Genomic DNA, 20,506 nt, shown 5'->3' on the forward strand with positions numbered 1-20,506 from the left:
TTATTCCACTGGGATTCCCATTAGCAGAAGTACTCCAAGAACATCCAAAAGGCGAAAGCTTCACAGAAAAGTTTTGAGCAAGTACGTTTTCTGATTGAAATCATCAGAGTGTAAAACTATAGACACAAATTTGCAGTCTGGATTGTAACATGGCAGATAATCTGGTTTCAAGACTGGTTCTGTTATTCTCTAAACACCTATATTTATACTTTCCAAGCACCCAGCACATTGGACCTAAACATATTCTAAATATCAGTAGTAGTGAACAGCGGTATATTCTTAGCACAAGGATGAATGAATCATTTTTGAGACAAGCCAATGTCAGTAGAGAAATACCTGGACGTGAAATATTTGCAAAAAGGGTGAAAGCTTAGAATATGCTTCTGTGATTTTCTTTGGTATCCACATATTATGAAAAAACCCAGAATACACTCAAACTGTACATATTATAAGGCTATATTTTTATCTTGGGCGTTTGCTGACATGTACAAACCACTTGAGCCTTGCTTTCATGGTTTATATTGCCACCAGAAACCCTTGATAAAATACAGTCTTATATTGTACAGTAGGGTATAGTTTATTTTCTCAGTATATCATATACTGTATTTTATTTATTTACACAGACACATTGTACATGCATAACAGGTTTTAATAAAGTAATTCTAATATCTGAGTAACACTATATTAATGGAACAACAAAACACAATCATTTTTGTTAGCAGTGAGCTTTCTAAAGCAGCATCTACAATAACATGATAAAAACATAAAAATCAGTATTTCCATGTTTCAATTTATGATTCCCTTACTGAAAATTTCAGTTTCTGGTAGTTTGTAATATTTTACTTTCACTGAGTTCTTTTAAATAACTAGAAATTTTAGCTTCAATATCCTTTGGCTGACTATATTTTTTCTAGATAGCATTATATGTTTAATATAATTCATAGCTTTTGCTTCTTACAATCCAGAGTATTGTATAACATATGTGTAAATGTAAAAACTAAATAAAGCAAATGCTAAGCAAAAGCCATATGCATTGCTGATCAGAAAGATAAAAAATGGAAAGAATTAAGACTTCTAAATTCTGGCAAAAGGTATCTGTAACTCAGCTGCTTAATTTTATAAAAATATTTGTTTTGACATTAAACTACTTTATCAGCATCTATTTTTCTGCCTACATTGTACAATGCTAATGGAGACAAAATATTTTTATTCATATCTTCTAAGCCATCTACAATGATCTGAAAAGAAAAGCTGTGAATAGGCAATTCAATAGCTGTTTCCTTTTGAATGGATTTTCAGTGTGTTTCATTAACAACTGTTTACGTAAAACATCATTTCAGCAGTTCAAACATCAAAGAAAACAGGAGAATCTTGGGCACCAAGCCTGGCAGAGGTACAAGCTTTTCAATCTGGACAAATACAAATCCAGGCAGGAACAGGGGGAGGTGTGTGTTGAAGCTTATGCATTTAATTTTGCTCTCCGAATACACGCAAAGGCTGCGGATTCCCGGCTGTCCCCTCTGTGAGCCAGATGCTTCCTTAGAGGGGCAGTTGCATCTAACATTTGCCATGCCCCTCCCACTCCCTTATCCTTGCTTTAATGGACATTAAAAATAGAACAAAACAGCACAGGAGATGGGAACAAAATACATGCACAACAGGCACAGTCCGCTGTACTCATTCTGCTGTAAAATGTAAAAACAAGAAAGGGCATACAAGCTGTATCCCCTAGGACACATTCAGCTTTTTTAATATAGTAGTGCCACCACACATTTCGCTTCGGATGTTGTATTATATTTATATGTCACTCAAATATTTACCATTTTCCTGAATTCTACTGTGTGTTCTGAAAGCTTGTTATAAGCCAAGTATCTTTGGTTATGTGTTTTGGCTGTATAACAGCTGTGCCTGAACTGCATCAATATGCTAACTTTTCCTTCTGAAGCTTCTCATGTGACAAAAGCCACTCTTTCAGATGACTTCCTCCCGTATAGTTGCCAGTCTGTCCACTGCTGCAAATCACTCTGTGGCATGGTATTATAATTGGGATCTGAAAAACAGTAACAATACAGAAGGAAAATAAGGATTCTGAAATCTTTTTCTAACCCATTTGAAAAAGCCCTCCCTGTGGTCAACTATTATCATACTCTTTTTAGCATAACTCTTATCTAGCAGTGCCCGCTTGGGGGTCAGGGATGCTAGACTTCTCGATGGAGCAAACAGAGAGAAGCATTCATGGGAAGAATGCATACACACACACACACACACACCCTTTTCACTCAGGCAGAGAAGAGAAAATAGTCAAGAGAGTGCAATCCACTGATTTCTTACACATGAGGATGATCCTGCATGTTCTGAGGCTTCACTATTCACCTCAATGGGGGCTAGTTGTTCAAGATCATCCCTTTGTGTCCAGTAACTCCCAACCATATAGGAATATGGAGTACCTACGGAGCTCTGGAATGGACGTTAAATTGTGGCCAACCTTTCATTTCTGAGAAAGCAGCCTTATTGGCTACCTGTAACTAACTTTTTTAACCCTAGCACAGTACCTAGTAACTCTTGCGCTGACAGACTTCCTGTTTAATTAAGGGCCCTTCTCCTTCACTGTCTACCATCTTGGACCGTATTGGTCATTTAAGTGCTACTCAACTTCCCTGCCTCTTGGGTTTCAAAATTCTGTATCCATTTGGTTCTCCTCTTTATCGCTTTGCACACTTCTGCTCAGTCTTTTTGATAGTTCTTCCTTTTCTACCCCATGTAAGGGTTGCACAAGACTCTGTCCTTGCCCTTTCCCATAGCCACCAAGGACCTTTTCTACTACATTAGAATTCCATATGTCTCTCATATATTTTCTCCTGAGATGTCTCACTACCCTCTTTAATTGAAGATTAAAGGGAACGGCTGTAGCTCAGTGGCAGAGCACATGCTTTGCATGCAGAAGGTTCAAGGTTCCCTGGCATCTCCAGATAGGGCTGGAAAAAGCCCTGTCTGAAACCCTGGAGAGCTGCTGCCTTTCAGTGTCGAGAATACTGGGCTAGATGGACCAAAGGTCTGACTTCATATAAAGTACCATCCTATGTTACTAAGATGGTATAGAAAGAGTTCCTTATTTTCTATCTCAACTCCTGTCTCTCCCGTAGTCCTCAGTTACCATTGCCAGTAGCTTTTATCTAAGTCTCTCAGGCTTTTTCTTGTCCTTTTCAATTCCTCATTTTCTCTCTCCTCCCTTCTTCCAGCAAAGTTCTGTGTCTTTTCCCCCTTGTACCATCTCCAGGTTCTGCTTCTCCCAACACCTTGTCCATAACCTGATTATCTCTTGTCCTGACTCCTGTATGCTTGTCCTCCCTCTTGGCCCATCCTCAGGTTTTTTCCCTAGATGACAATGGACTGAAAGAATTATTGGAAATGGATAGGGAGATTTGCAGAGAAGCAGAATAAATGCCTTGTACTAGTCTTCACTGAGGAAGACGTTGACGGTATCTGCATCTGAACTGGCTCCCCCACGCCCCCCCAGGGATGGCATCGAAAGAGCTAAGTCAAATAGAGCAGAAAAAAAGTGTTCAAAGGTTAATTGACAAATTAAAAATTAACAGTTAACCAGGTCTAGAGTGCCTACACCCAGAAGTTCTTTAAAAAACTCAAAGGTGAAATTCCTGTCTCCTGACAAAAATATTCAGCTTGTCACTAAAATCAACCTCCTATTGGCAGATTGGAAAGTCGCCAACGTAACTCAGATTTTTAAAGGGATCTGGAGGGATCTAGGAAATTACAGCCACTTAGCCTAAAGTCTATTGTTGTTAAATTGGTGGAAAGCGTTATTAGAAATAGAATCACACACGGTACAGAACAAGCCTTCTTGAGGAAGAATTGGCATGGCTTCTGCTGAGTCTTGCCTCACCAACATTTGGGAGCTCTTTAAGGATGTTAACAAGCATGAAGAAAAGGGGAATCTGGTAGACGTTATACACTTGTACTTCCAAAAAGCTTCTGATGAAGTCCCTTGCCACACTAGTAACTCAGCAGTCATGGGAGGAGACAACAGGTCCTCTTATGGACCAATAACTGTTTGGCAAACTGGTAGCAGAGACTTGAAGTAAACACACAGTTCCCCCACTGAAAGAAGTAAGCAGAATTGGGGCTGTTGGTATTGGGGCTATTGGTACTTAACTTGTTCATAAGTGATATAGAGTTAGGAGTGAGCAGTAAGATGGCCAAGTTGATAAATGACACCAAATTATTCAAAATGGTGAAAATCCAACTAGACTGGGAAGACCTCCCAAAGGATCTAACCAAACTGGGTCCATGGGCAACAAAACAGCAAATGACGTCCAATGTCAGATTGCTTACCAGATCTGAACTGGTGGTGTCTAACCAGGAAGGGCATATTGGGATTATGGTGGATATGGCATGGCAGCAGTTAAAAAGGTAAATTCCATACTAGATACTCCATGTTAGAAGAGGAAGAAAACAGTATAGTAATGCCCTTATACAATTCTATTATGCAGCTGCATTTAGAATACTATGTACATTTCTGGTTACTGCATCTCAAAAAAATATTGTACATTTGGAAAAGGTGAAGAAAATAGCAACAAAAACTATGAAGAATTTGGAGTATCATCCCTACGATAAAAGGCTGTAGACTTTGGGGCTTCATAATAATTTTTAAAAAGATGATGGGGTAACATGACAGAGGTTTATAAAAGTATGCACAGTGTGGACAAAGTTGACATGGGATTTCCCCCCCCCCGCCCACTGCCTGCTCCATCCTTATCCATTGTACCACAACTTGGGGGCATACAATAGATTGGCAGTAGATTCAGGACAGAGAAAAGAAAGTATTTCACACAATGCACAAATGACATGGAATGCTCTACCACAAGATGGGATTGCAGCCACTGGTTGAGAACCAAAGCACATGTAACTTTCTTTGTTCTGTTTTACTCTAGAATAAGTGTGAGATTCTGATCTGCATCAGGACCCAAGTGTGGTGGGTAGGATGGGGTAGCTTTAATCTGTTTGCAATATGTGATCCCTGTTCTGGATCGGGGTTCCTGCACCGGCAATATATACTGCCGTACAGCAATCCATTTGCTTTAATAATTAAAGACGTAGTTAGCAGCTACATCTTTAAAGTTACGTGTGCTTTGATGCTTAGATGGTTTTAAAAGGGGATGAGACAATCAATGACTTTTAGCCATGATACTTTCAGCTTTGGAGGGTCCTCTTTAAGACTTAAACCAAGGCCCTTCTCAGATCCTCAGCGTAAGGCTGTACCATGTTTATTCCAAGTATCTCAAATGAAATGCAAGTAATGCCCTTCTACTTTAATTCCTGTCTCCCACGTTACCTTCATCTCTGTGGCATCAGAACACATTTATAGTTTAAAATGTTGCACAAGTGAAATAACGGAGAAATGTGGCCAGCCACTCCACCGATTTATATAGATTTCCTCCTTCAAAGACTATTTAATGTAATTTGTGTAATTTACTGCCATAATAAGGGGTCTAGTGTAGATGGCTAAAAACAGGTTAGATAAATTCATGAAAGATAGGTCTACCAATGGGTATGAACTATGGTAGCTAAACAGAACCTTTGTGTTCACAGACAGTATACCACTAAGGACACAATCTTATGCATGTCTAGACAGAAAAGAAGTTCTACAACTCCCAGCATTACCCACCCCAGCTGTGCTGGCTGGGGAATGCTGGGATTTTTTGGACTTCTTTTTCTGTCTAGACATGCATAGGATTGCACCCTTAATATCAGATGCTGGTGTGCAACACTGTGCGAGGACTATTAATGTCCTACTTGTAGCAGCATTTGGCTGGCCACAATGGGAAGAGGATGCTAGACTTGATGGACCTGTGGTGTGATTTGGCAGGTTTTCTTCTTATTTTCCCTCTAGTTAGTTAAGAGTTCTGTAGTGATCTAACCATACTTTCAAGAGGAGGCCATGCAGATTTTTAAATTTCACATTAGCCTCAAGTTCCTAGTCCTTACACATTTAAGGTTTTCTAAAGCAAGAGCATGCTAGGTTGCAATGGGTGGAACTAGCATCAGCACTCGAAAGAAATGATGGACCTAGATTTTGGCACCTTACTTCAGACTTAAGATACTCTGGGACTCCATCCATTGACTCTGTTATTACAACACATGAATGGGAACGAAACTTCCATTCCCTCTTTTATGATGAGATGGCCTGTCTTCCCCCATTGCAGGAGGAAGACCCAGAATCATCTAGTTGGCCCCCAGTCACCTGTGAGGAAATAGCTACGCTGATACTGAAGTTGAAGCATGGAAAGGCCCCTGGAAGGAGTGGCATTTCACCAGATTTCTTGATCAATTATCCTCATTGGTGGATCCCAATGTTAGCAACCTTATTTACACTTATTGATAGAACTGGGAAATTTCCCCAAGATTGGGCAGTAGCTATTGTAGTGCCTATTTATAAAAAGGGCAATCGGTCAGACCCTAAAAATTATCACCCTATAAGTCTACTGGATGTTATAAGTAAGTTGTATGCAAGACATCTTTTAGATAAGCTGGAAAATTGGGTACTCAGGGAGAATCTCCTAGTTGAAGAACAAGCAGGCTTCCAATGTGGCAGATCTACAGTACACCATTGTTTTCTACTAATATATTTGGCTGGGAAATATACATCTCCCCCTTATCACTCACTTTTTGCTGCATTTGTAGACCTTCGAGCAGCCTTTGACTCTATATCTAGACCCCGCCTTTGGCAGAAGCTTACACTTTTAAATGTGGATCATAAATTGCTCAGGAGAATACAGGGGCTGTATGAGAATTCTATCTTGCGTGTGAGAGAGTCTTCAGGTGATCTTTCAGGCCCCATTATTGTTAACAAAGGAGTGCGCCAGGGATGTTTGCTTGCACCTCTTTTATTCAATCTATATCTTAATGATATGGTTCCCTACTTATCTAATCCAGACTTCTTCCCACCTCTTTTAAAAGACAGGAATATTTCAGTGTTATTATATGCAGATGATGCTGTTCTCCTGTCATACACCCAGGTGGGGATGCGTAGGCTTTTAAGAGCCCTAAGTTCATATTGTGTGAGAGAAGCCCTTCAGGTCAACTACGAAAAAACTAAAATCTTAGTCTTTGGCAAAAGGAGGAAAAAATACCGATGGCAGCTGGATAACCACCTGCTTGATCAGGTCAACAAATATAAATACCTAGGAGTGACATTTCAAAGTTCAGGATCTTGGTCGGAGCACTTGAAAGCAATAGCCCTGACAACTAATGTAAGTAGTAATGCCATTCTTCGTTTTGCTGCTGGACCAGGTGGTAAGATGGTGGCCCCTTTAATAGAGCTACACAAGGGCAAATTACTTCCCCAAATATTACATGGGGCACCTGCCTGGACCCATGCTGACATTGCTTCATTGGAGTCAGTGCAGCATAAATTTCTATCCAGAGTACTCGGGGTTCCCAGATCCACTTCTAAGGCCATTGTCCGACTAGAAACAGCTTGTCACTCAGTTTCTTCTGGTTAAAGACGGTGTTCCAACTGGCCTCCCCCTTGGTCTTATTAGCATATGAAGCTATGGGAAGGGGCTCATGGGCAGACAAGATAACCACATCTATCTCTGAGTTGGGCTTTTCACAATCATATTTGCTTGCGAAGGGCTATGATAGAGCTAGGGATGAGATTTCAAAGAGGTTACAGGATGTTGATATTCAAACAACAATGGCTGTTGCTGCTGAAAGTCGCTCTAACAAGATCTATAAAAGCATCATGACCTCTCCGGGGAAGGCTCCCCCGTATTTGATTTCCATCACCTCACATGAATTGAGATGGCTCATGACTAGGTGTAGACTGAACTCACTCCAATTGATGGAGGTGAAGGCACGTTATAGGACCCATCATGGCATGAGTGCAGATTGCCCAGCTGGTTGCCCCAAGGTAGAGGACATGGTACACTTTCCAGCAGAATGCCCATTGAATATCGATTTGAGGAAGCAATATCTTGAGCCCCTATTAGCTGTGTTTGAGGATACTTCTGCTGCAAGCATAACTCGATTATTATTAGCTGGAACAGATCATTATACATCATATAGGACTGCTAAGTTTGTCAGTCGAGCCCTGGAGAGGCGAAAGTCATTGACTGTTATAAAAAAACTAAATCTGTAAACATGGTAATAATATTCTGGCAGATATTGTTTTAGGATTTTAAAATGTTTTTAACTTGCTCTTGTTAGTTATTTTATTAATAATTTGTACTTCGGTCTCCCTTTTGGGTTGATGTGAGAATTCTATTTGTTTTGTGTGTGGATGGCCTGATTAGCTAAAAAGCAATAAACTGTAATAATAATAAAAAAAAGGTTTTCTGCCCAGTCCTGACATGCTTTCTTGACCCATGTTTGCTCACACCTTGCTTAGAATGGCCTGTGTAAATTCACACGTGAACAATCTTTGTTCTCTTCTCTCATTCCATACTTCATATGACTCCTTATGCTCAGAACATAAGAAATGTATGTTTATCACAGTGCCTGTCCAGCTTATGTTTATCATCTCCCCTGTCCAGCTTTGAATTCCTTGTGAAAATCCATTTCTGATGCAGACTGAGTCAACTATAAATTCAGCCTATCCTAACCACCATTGTTGCTGCTCTTCACCAAACTCCTTTGTTGCCTTTCACTCTTATTATTAATTTATTATTAACAATATTCATATATTGCTTCTCATTTGAAACAAATCCTGAAGCGATGCACAAAACATACTGGGTAGGGAACATGTTACAACTGTAAGGAGGAGGAATATATAACCCACTACATCACTGGGAGAATGTTGTATCAAACATCACTGCTGATGCCCCAAATTAATGTTTTTAATCATGAGCTAACCAAATGGCTTTACAGATTCTATGTTGAAATCCAAAATGGAGTAATTTCAGATGCAACATGTGGTTTCATCATTTGGTCCAACCAATGTTATGATCAGCACAACACCATGCTTAAGAGTTCTCCTAAGAACCAGTTAGAGACTATCTCCTAAAGCAAACACTGAATGTGGGCATAAGAAAGAAATAATTTTCATAATTCTTTAAAAAATGAAGTGTACTCTCTTTCTCTCATCCAAGAGCCCTATACATGAAAGAGCATGCTTCTCTGCAATCCCTGTATCTTCCCTTAGTTCTCTTTTAGTTCTGTTGTCATCCAGTGGTCAAGTGCCCACATAGCTAGTTTTCTGCTTTAATGTGTTTAAAGATTTTTTAAAAAATTGTTAAGGTGATCAGCGATTTGCATCTCAAAATGCCTTTTCTGCATACCTTATTGTCTGTTTGCATTTTTTCTGTGCAAAGTTTGGGTTATGAAGTCTTCACAGACGAGGAGCCAAAATGTAGTTTAAGCATTTTAGGCAATGGCCTCGATTCTATCATATTAGATTGCAGCTTGTGGGCTAGCATGAAATGAATAGCTAAGTACAGGGAATTCTAAGAGAACTGGCAGGAAAAGCTTGCTTCTCAATATTTCATTCTTGCCATTTGAAGGCTAAACTACCCATGCTGGTAACAAACATGAGGCCTTAAACACAGGTCTGCCCCAATCACATGTGAAAGTGGGTGTGTGGTGAGGATTTAACTTAAACTTAAAATGGCTGCTAAAAGGGGTGCTCTATTCTTTGCCAGCTGCTCATTCATCCCCAGTCACAGTTTATCCAGCCCCTAGTTAATCCCCCCTCCCCTTCCCTAGCAAGGCTCTGATATGGGAAGTAAACTAAGCTAGGAGAAAAACAGCTAGAGAGGATTCAGGGGAAGGGTTCAGCACCTCTTCAAACTGTGCATCCATTGTTGTTTATTCGCTCAGTCGCTTCCGACTCTTCGTGACTTCATGGACCAGCCCACGCCAGAGCTTCCTGTTGGCTGTCGCCACCTCCAGCTCCCCCAAGGTCGAGTCCGTCACCTCCAGAATATCATCCATCCATCTTGCCCTTGGTTGGACCCTCTTCCTTTTGCCTTCCACTTTCCCTAGCAACAGCATCTTCTCCAGGTATCCTGTCTTCTCATGATGTGGCCAAAGTACTTCAGTTTTGCCTTTAAGATCATTCCCTCAAGTGAGTCTGGCTTTATTTCCTGGAGTATGGACTGGTTTGTTCTTCTTGCAGTCCAAGGCACTCTCAGAATTTTCCTCCAACACCACAGTTCAAAAGCATCTATCTTCCTTCACTCAGCCTTCCTTATGGTCCAGCTCTCGTAGCCACAGGTTACTATGGGGAATACCACTGCTTGAACTATGCGGACCTTTGTTAGTGTGATGTCTCTGCTCTTACCTATTTTATCAAGAATTGTCATTGCTGTCCTCCCAAGAAGTAACCATCTTCTGATTTCCTGGCTGCAGTCACCGTCTGCAGTAATCTTTGTGCCTAGAAAGACAAAGTCTGTCACTGCCTCCATGTTTTCTCCCTCTATTTGCCAGTTATCAATCAAGCTGTTTGCCATAATCTTGGTTTTTTTGAGGTTTAACTGCAACCCAGCTTTTGCACTTTCTTCTTTTACCTTCATCATAAGGTTCCTCAGCTCCTCCTCGCTTTCAGCCATCAAAGTGGTATCATCTGCATATCTGAGATTGTTAATGTTTCTTCCAGCAATTTTAACTCCAGCCTTGGATTCATCAAATCCAGCACGTCACATGATGTGTTCTGCGTACAGGTTGAGTAAGTAGGGTGAGAGTATACAACCCTGCCGTACTCCTTTCCCAATCTTAAACCAGTCTGTTGTTCCGTGGTCTGTTCTTACTGTTGCTACTTGGTCGTTCTACAGATTCCTCAGGAGGCAGACAAGATGATTTGGTATCCCCATACCACCAAGAACTTGCCACAATTTGTGATGATCCACACAGTCAAAGGCTTTAGAATAGTCAATACAACAGAAATAGATGTTTTTCTGAAACTCCAGTGGATATTGGCGATTTGGTCTCTAGTTCCTCTGCCTTTTCGAAACCCAGCTTGCACATCTGGCAATTCTCGTTCCATGAATTGCTGGAGTCTACCTTGCAAGATCTTGAGCATTACCTTACTGGCATGTGAAATAAGTGCCACTGTTCGATAGTTTTAACATTCTTTAGTGTTTCCCTTTTTTGGTATGGGGATATAAGTTGATTTTTTTCCAATCTGTTGGCCATTCTTGTGTTTTCCAAATTTGCTGGCATATGGCATGCATCATATGGCTCTGGATAGGGGTGAATGCTCCTTCCTTGTTCTCCTCGATCTCTCAGTGGCTTTTGATACCGTTGACCACGGTATCCTCCTGGACCGCCTGGAGGGGTTGGGCATTGGAGACACCGTATTGCGGTAGTTCCGGTCCTTCCTCTCCGGCAGGTACCAGAGGGTAGCACTGGGAGAGGAGGTTTCGGACCCGTGGCCACTCACTTGTGGGGTGCCACAGGGTTCCATCCTCTCCCCGATGCTATTTAATATCTATGTGAAGCCGCTGGGGGCTATCATCAGGAGGTTTGGGGTGCGGTATCATCAATATGTGGATGACACGCAGCTCTACCTCTCGTTCAAATCTTCACCAAGGTTGGCCGTAGAATCCCTGTCCAAATGTCTGGAGACAGTGAGTGGCTGGATGGGGAGGAATAAGCTGAAGCTGAACCCTGACAAGACCGAGGTACTTTTGGTGGGAGACAAGCGGAGGCTGGGGGATGTTGACCTGGTGTTGATTGGGGTACAGCTACCCTTGAAAGACCAGGTCCACAGCCTGGGGGTCATTTTGGACTCCCAGCTGTCCATGGAGGCTCAGGTGTCAGCTGTGAGCCGGACAGCGCTGTATCAACTCCATCTGATACGGCGGCTGCGCCCCTTCCTTCCCGACCATCTGCTCCCATCGGTAGTACATGCCCTGGTCTCCTCTCGTTTAGACTACTGTCATGCGCTCATCATGGGGTTACCCTTGAAGATGGTTCGGAAGCTGCAGCTGGTACAGAACGTGGCGGCTTGCCTGATTAAAGGCAGCCGCCGGCGAGATCACATCACTCCAGTGCTGAAGGAGCTGCACTGGTTACCAGTTGTTTTCCAGGCCAAATTCAAGGTGTTGGTTCTGACCTTTAAAACCCTATATGGTTCCGGCCCAGCCAATCTTAAGGAGCGCCTCCAGCAGCACCAGACAGGCTGCTTAACAAGATCAGCCTTGGATGGCCTTCTCTCTGTCCCATCAGCCAGGACAGCTAGACTGGTGGGGACGAGGGGAGGGCCTTTTCTGTTGTGGCCCCCACTCCGTGGAACTCCCTCCCTAGGGAACTCCGCCATGCCCCCTCTTGAATGAGCTTCTGTCGTGCATTAAAAACGTGGTTGTTCAGGCAGGCATTTGGGGTGGGTTAGGGTATTTTAGAAAATTTTTTTATTGTAGAATTTTGTTTTAAACTTGTTTTGTTGTGCGCTGTACATCGCCCAGAGTGGCTGGGTGACCAGCCAGATGGGCGATTAATAAATTTAGTAATAAATAATAAATAAATAAATCACCTTGACACATCATCTTGCAAGATTTTAAACAGTTCAGCTGGGATACTGTCGTCTCCTGCTGCCTTGTTATTAGCAATGCTTCTTAAGGCCCATTCAACTTCACTCTTCAGGATGTCTGGCTCTAACTCAAACTCACTGACCACACCGTCAAATCTATCCCCGATATTATTATCCTTCCTATACAGATCTTCCATATATTCTTGCCACCTTTTCTTGATCTCTTCTGCTTCTGTTAGGTCCTTGCCATCTTTGTTTTTGATCACATCCATTTTTGCCTGGAATTTACCTCCGATGTTTCTGATTTTCTGGAAGAGGTCTCTTGTCCTTCCTATTCTATTATCTACTTCCACTTCCGCGCATTGCTTGTTTAAAACTAATTCCTTATCTCTTCTGGCTCTGTAATTTTGCATTTAACTGGGCATATCTCCCCCTATCACTGTTGCCTTTTGCTTTCCTTCTTTCTTGGGCTACTTCCAGTGTCTCAGCAGACAGCCATCTTGCCTTCTTGGTTTTCTTTTTCTTTGGGATGTTTTTTGTTGCCGCCTCCTGAACAATGTTGCGAACTTCTGTCCATTGTTCTTCTGGGACTCTATCTACTAAATCTAGTCCCTTAAATCTATTCTTCACTTCCACTGCATATTCATTAGGAATATTAGTGAGCTCATATCTAACCGATCTGTGGATCTTCCCTATTCTCTTTAGTCTGATTCTAAATTGTGCAAGAAGAAGTTCATGATCTGAACTACAATCAGCTCCAGGTCTTGTTTTTACCGACTGTATAGATGTCCGCCACCTTTGGCTACGAAGGATGTAGTCAATCTGATTTCGGTGTCAACCATCTGGTGAAGTCCATGTATAAAGTCATCTTTTAGGTTGTTGTAAGAGAGTGTTTGTTATGCACAGTGAGTTGTCTTGACAAAATTCTATCAGCCTATGTCCCGCTTCATTTTTTTCTCCCAGAGCATGCTTGCCTGTAATTCCAGATGTCGTTTGATTACCCACCTTAGCATTCCAGTCTCCTGTAATGAAAATAACATCTCTTTTTGGCATATTATCCAGTAGGTGCTGCAGATCCTCATAGAACTGATCTACTTCTGCTTCTTCAGCATCTGTGGTTGGGGCGTATATTTGGATCACTGTGATGTTAAATGGCTTACCCTGAATTCGAATTGAGATCATTCTATTGTTTTTTGGATTGTATCCAAGCACTGCTTTAGCCAAGTTACTATTAATTATGAAGGCTACTCCATTTCTTCTGTGGTCCTCTTGTCCACAGTAGTAGATCTGGTGGTCATCTGATGTGAAATGGCCCATTCCAGTCCATTTCAGTTCACTGGCACCCAAAATGTCTATATTTAATCTTGACATCTCCCCAATAACCACATCTGATTTGCCCTGGCTCATAGATTTTACATTCCAGGTTCCTATGGTGTGTTGATCTTTAGACATCGGATTTGTTGTTCACCACCAACACCGTCGGCCGCTAGCCATCCTTTAAATGTCACCCCCTCCCTTCTGTTGCCATAACATAGAATTTGGCCACGAAGCACCGGTGGAGTTAAGTAAATAAGCCACTGAGTAAGCCATGACTGCTGTAAAACAGGCCCTTCCCTTGTTGGATTTAATGAATCCAAGCCAGGAAAAGATTTCATTATTTTGCCAAATGCTTTCCCCCCAACATAACAAAATGTTGATCCAAACATAAGAGGAGATAAATTGCATTAAAATTAGGGATTTCCCCCCTCCAAATAAATCTAACACGAACACATAAAATAGAGCTCTGCTACCAAACCACTGTGTTTCTTTGCACATTATTTAGTACACCAAATGTAAAAAATCTTGATCCCAGTATCAGAAGGTTTGACAGGTGTATTATATCAGAGTCAGCACAAAAACAGCCTGGTTCTCATAATAACGACTTTTTAAATCAAGTAACAGAGTAAATGTGCCTACAATCCCCATAACTTATTAGTGGAGTTGTTAATGACTCTCACTGGGCAGCCCTAAATGAGTTTCCTCTTGTATTGCCAAATTCTGCCTTTTGGAAGACTGCAGTACATGCTTTTCAGCTGACTCCAGCTCTTCTAGAAAATATTGTTCTTCTTGATCTTCACAGTGAAAATTATTTTTTTAAAGAAGCTTATACAGTAAAATGAGGGGAAATTGTGGGTAACGAATGAGAAATAGGATAATGGACATTATGCACATACTATACTATATGAGATACAATGTTGGTCTTGATATATGACCTTTCTATGGGAGATATATTCATTAAAGTGGCAAAATCATAGCAAGGTGGGGTTTGTTTTTTGCATAATTCAATAAGTACCAACACTATATGTATTCTGTAAAACATATTTGGCAACTCTCAACCCATAAAATTAGCATTGTAGCAAATTCCCTACATTTGCGACAAAAAATAAACCAAAACAAGATATAATGAATTAATTAGTGGAAATGTAATTAGGGTTTCGGCAAGTGCCAGAAAAACTACATTTTTCTATAGCTTCACAGACTGTGCTGCTATGCTTATAGGCCTTGCAACATGGGAGAGTCAGAGTTTTTTTCATACAAACCACTTTGGTGAAATTCTTAAAGTTGGAAAAAGAGAGGTTTTGAGCGGTGATGAATGAACTCCTCTCATTTTGAATTGTAATGGGCTTGTCAACTATAAACATAATCTGAGAACACTTCTAAAAAAAGACTGTTTTGAAAAGAAAGCTCCAAATTGGCTTGTGATTCTTTTTTGCATGTGCAAGTTTGGGAATTATAGTACGAGGGAAAGAAGCACACTGCCTAGCTCACTGTGCGATGCTCTTTCTTTCCGTCCGCTTATGTAACGCATTAAAACATCATGCACCTTGAAGATTGGTTTTTTAAATTAATTAGTTAGTTTGGTGAATGTATAAATGGGTTGGTTTGTTATTCATGAGGCAAGGGTTCTGCCCCCACCACTCCAAACATAGGACTCTTGAGTGTTTTGTCTTCCCAACAGTTGAACTCCTGTCAAGGTCACATTTACATGATGCATACCCTAACCTTGGGGCATTTGTGTTTTTCTAACTTGGAAATTCCTGATCAAATTGACTGCTCAAGCCAGGACTCAGACGCCAGGGTATTATCCTGTAAATTGCATGCCATTAAAAAATGTAAGTCATTTTCAGCAGTATAAAAACACACGCAAACTACCAACACAATCGCTGACTTTTTGAAAGTAGCTGCATTTTCAGATATGCAGATTATGCAGGCACAAAATAGGCACATAAACCTGTAATATTCTCATTTAAATTACAAGCAAAGAGAGTTTTCAGAGAGAAAGGGGAGTTCACTTTGAAATACATACACATGTTGCAATCTAGTAAACTCACATTTTAAGCCCAATATCTCTAAACTTTGATGACATCACGAGTTTTAGTCATTTAAACTACAATCCTATGGCCATTTACCTGAGAGAAAGCCCTACTGAACTCAATGAGCCTTAATTCTGAGTAGGCATGTATAGGATTGCACTGTTATTTATTTAAACTAATTGTTTTATTTATTTTTAAAATTTTATATACCATGCTTTCAATCCCGAAGAGAATTGGGCGGGGGATTAAACAGCCAATAAAATAAGGCAACTTAATGTCTAAACATAAACCAGTAAAAGAGAGAGGCAAAAAGCTATTTCTACCAGCTTAAAAATGCAAATTAAAAATATAATTTAAAATGTTTTTAAATGTGTGTGCAAATACAGAAGTTTTAACCTGGTGCCAAAAAGAATACAGCAATGGCAGCAGGCATAGCTCCTGTGAGAGTGCATTCCAAAGTTGGGGTGCCATCGCAAGAAGACCCTTTCTTTTGTAAATGACCTTTCCTTTGGAGGAATGACTACAGAACAGGGCCTTCTCCGATGATCTTAATGCACGGACAGGTGAGTATGGGAGGAGGAGCTCCTTCAGATACTTTGGCTCCAAGCCATTTAAGGCTTTAAAGGTAAGCATCAGCACTTTGAATTTGACTCAGTAGCAAATAGGCAGCCAATGTAGCTCTTTCAGAATTCACTTAGCATGGCTCCACCAAGGAGTCCCCAACCTTTTTTGGCTGGTGGGCACATTTGGAGTTTTAAGAGAGTGTCAAGAGTGCTCTCACAAAATGGCTGCCAAGGAATGCTTGTCCATTCACAAAATGGCTGGCATGGGGGGCTTGCCAATTCACAAAACACCCTCACAAATTGGTGAGGTTAAAAGAAAAATAACTTGTCCAAGAACCTAAGCATAAGGCAGAGGTGGGCTCTGAAACACAAAACTAGTCTTTTGAAATCATAGTTTTCTGCTCCATCACCAATTTACAAAAGACAAACTGATAAGACTCAGAGACAAGTAACTTGGCCAAGAGACTAAGTAGAAAGCAGAGGTGGGGTCTGCACGCTAAATGTCAGATCATATATTTACCCCACAAAGCACAATCCTTTTCACAGAAGGAAAACTGGTGATGCTCAGAGACGCACAAACACACATATCAGGCAATTGCCTTACATGCATAACCCAGACAAAGCTGTAACGAACAAACAAACAAACAAACAAACAAACTCAAACCAGGCAAAACATACACTACACACACAAACCCCAGGAAAAACACACCACAGCAAAACTAACAACCCCCCCACCAAAACAAACCAATCATGGAACACACACACAGCATAGGCAAACACCCACCTTGCTCCCATCACCTCCTCTAGCCCCCCCAGGGTGCTGCCTCTGGGTCCCTCTATAATTAAAAATAAAGTTGTTGGAGACTGATGCTTTGCTTTACAACATGCCAACCACTTTATTCATCCCCCCCCCCCAAAATATATGATTTTAAATATCAGGAAGGGCAGGAAGCCTAGCAGGCACCAAGGGCAATGCTTACAGGCACCACACTGGGGCCCCCAGACCTAGGCAAACCAGCCAGAATTCTAGAGTCACTGTTGCTGTTTCTGAATTGTTTTCAAGGAACACTCCATGTATAACTCATGACAGTAATCCAACCTGGATATTACTAGCGCATAGAGCACTGTAGTCAGACTATCCATATGCAGGAGAGGCCGCAGCTACGGATGTACAGACTGTGTCAAATCCACTCCGTCTGTGTTTTGTGGATTGTCAGGTGCCTTTTGTTCCATCATCTGGACATGGACAGATGCAAATATTTTTTTTTTGTCATGCAGAAAAATCCGAAAATAATTATGTTAAGTATTTACACAAGTATTTGCATAAATTATCTCAGTACATAACATTTAGCGTATTGTCCCCCATTCCATTCAACATTCCCTCAGCAGAAACTTGTGTATTTTCCTACGAATTTCGGGAAAGTCAAAAAATCATCCTAAAGTCTACAGACTCCACGTGGTCTGAGGGGGTCGCTCCACAGCACATTCACAGGTCAGATTCTTAGACATCTGAGCTCATTTTAGTCCATCTTGAATTTCTCCAGCATCCCTAGCCACAGCTGATGAACCAGTGCTCTATGCTATGCTACCATAGCTGCTTGGGCTTCAAGAGACAATACTGGATCGAACAGCACCCCTCAAGCTGTGCGTCAGCTCCTTCATGGGCAGTGCAACCCCATCCAAACCAGGTTGCATACCAGCTTCCTAGACCTGGGATCCATCATCCTACATTGCCTCCATCTTGTCATGATTCAGCTTCAATTTACTGGCCCTCATCCAGACTATTACTCCATCCAGACTATAGTTCAGCACCTCAAAATCCTCACCTGCATCTGATTATAAAGAGAAATAGAGTTGGGTGTTATCAGCATACTGATGGACACCTTACTTCAAATCTCCATATGAACTCACCCAGTGGCTTCATATAGATATTAAAGAACATGGGGGATAAGATGGAACCTTGTGGGACTCTATAGCTCAAACACCATGGAGTTGAGCAACAACCCCCAATGCTACTATCTGAACAATCCTGCAAGTATGAGTGGAACCACCATGTCACTGTGGCCCCAACCCACAAAGTCAGTTTAAAAAGATACCATGGTCAATGGTATCAGAAGCTGTTCTCTCTCCTGACAAAGGCCATCTATCAAGGCAACCACACTCCAGCCTAAATCCAGATTAAAATGGGTCAAGATAATAAAGGGTGAAAAAAACCAGGTGGTTGGATAATATTTTCCAAGCACCATGTCCACAGCTTCAGGCCACATCTATTGAAATCCCATAAAACTGGTGCTCTAAAACAGACAGTGCTCTAGACACCGCCACAGGAACTGTATCAATAACAGCATCAAGGTCAGAGCGAATATGAGCAACTTCATCCTCAAAGTGTCTAGCAAAGCTGTCACAGTAGACCTTGGTAAATTCCAATATCACCTTTCCAGGGTCCAGATATAATAAAACCTTAAACACGCAAAAAAGTGCTGCTACCCAAGAACGAAACGGAGGCAGAGAAGTTGCTTTGCTGCCCTCACCACCACAAAAGCAGATAATCTGCTTTTACTTGTGTCCAGTCATACTAGCCATGCCACTTATGCCACCTGCATTCTAGTCATCGTCCTGCTTGTTTTATTGCCCCAAATCTTTGGTAAACTAGGGAGCTGGCTGAGCTCTATACTGCCAGAGAGGATGTAGCCAAGGCCATCTCATTATTTCAGTGAGACCAGAGCTCTGACAGGAGTGCTGGCCATGTCAACCGGAAAATCCTCTACAGCATTCAGGAATCCATTGGATTCTGTAAGTCTCCGGGGACAGACCAACTTAATGGGTCCACCACCCCCACAGAGAGAGAAAGCCACCATCAATCTAAACTTCACCAGGAAATGATCTGACCATGACAATGGAGTTACAGACCCCCTCTCCCCCCACACACCATTGAAAATACTGAAATTCTTGACTCTGAGGCTCAGCTAAGATTTTCCTTTTACAGGGTATGGGGAATGTAGGTTTGAATACAGATCCTGGAATCGGGCATTCCCATTTTAGAAAGTAAATAAGTGATAAAGATCAGGAAGCAGTGTTAGAAAGTCACAGATTAAAGATGCAAAGTAAGCTTCTGCTTCTAGTTCAAGGACAGCCATGATTTTTGTCATATCACTTTTAAAAGCAGCTTGATATAGGTTTACTGTTAGGCATAAAGCCTAACTGTATCCAATGGTTGTGTGAACAGAAGGCAGCTCACAGAACCAATGTTTATCTCCCCCCCCCCCCTCATGATCCACTGGTATCCTCTGGAAACCCTCTCCAGACATTGGGGTGGGTGGGTCCTGAGCAGTCGGGTGTCACAACAGAGTCCTGAGCAGTGGGGTATTACAACAGAGTTGTGTCATCCAGGGCTGCAGTGGGAAAGGAGAAATGGGGAACAGGGATCTTGTGCCAGCCACTAGATACAACCCTTCCAATGTATCCTTCTGTGCCAGCCTCCCCCAACCTGGTGCCCTCCAGATGTGTTGGGCTACAACTCCCAGCATATCTCACAACTGCTATGCTGGCTGAGGGATGCTGGGAATTGTAGTCCAACACATCTGGAGGGCACTGGGTAGGGGAAGATTGTTCTATGCAGTAGCGAGAAAAAAACACAAGTACTATATCATGCATGCAATTTAACAATATTGATCACCACCTCATTTTGGTTTAATTGTGGTGACAATATTTAGCCAACTAAAAATAATTAAATGCACTAAAAATTTATTAGAGCCCTGAGGACATTCTGGAGGAAAAACACTGTCTGTGACTTCTGCTTTAGAGCTTCAGTTGCATTTAATGCAATTTTTATCAATAACTCAGCAGCTCATATTACTACAGCTCCATTGAAATTTTCATGCTGGGAAATCTAATTCATCCAATACATGAATCCATCACTTACAGTGCCTCTTTCTCAAATGCTATAAAACTTCCAAACCCATAGATTTGTCTCCAACAAAAATAACATGAAGGGGCCTTTCAATCAATAATGGAATCCCTCTGATTCTGGAACCAGCTGAATATTTTCTCCAACTTTGCTTTTGTTCTTCTGGGTAGAGGCCCACAAGGGAAAGAGCTTGTTTTCA

The 20,506-nt window shown here is 41.5% G+C and overlaps 1 protein-coding gene across 11 annotated transcripts in view; it reads right to left on the bottom strand.

Annotated features, from left to right (window-relative positions):
• Nucleotides 1-584: 584 nt before the first annotated feature.
• The window catches only part of MGMT (O-6-methylguanine-DNA methyltransferase), a 280,294-nt gene continuing 260,372 nt past the window's right edge, over nt 585-20,506 (bottom strand). For 7 of the 11 annotated variants that reach the window (XM_084845949.1, XM_084845946.1, XM_084845950.1 and 4 more), the window contains one exon: nt 599-2,050. In XM_084845949.1, coding sequence (XP_084702075.1) covers nt 1,919-2,050 — 132 coding nt within the window. In that variant the 3' untranslated portion in view covers nt 599-1,918. Of the gene's footprint in view, nt 2,051-20,506 lie in introns of all 11 variants that reach the window. The other 4 variants (XM_084845954.1, XM_084845953.1, XM_084845948.1 and 1 more) reach the window with 3 other exon arrangements.

This window comes from Heloderma suspectum, chromosome 3 (assembly GCF_057233095.1).
Source record: "Heloderma suspectum isolate Gila_16-S chromosome 3, 16-S_ref, whole genome shotgun sequence".
In the NCBI taxonomy this organism is placed as follows: Eukaryota; Metazoa; Chordata; class Lepidosauria; order Squamata; family Helodermatidae; genus Heloderma; species Heloderma suspectum.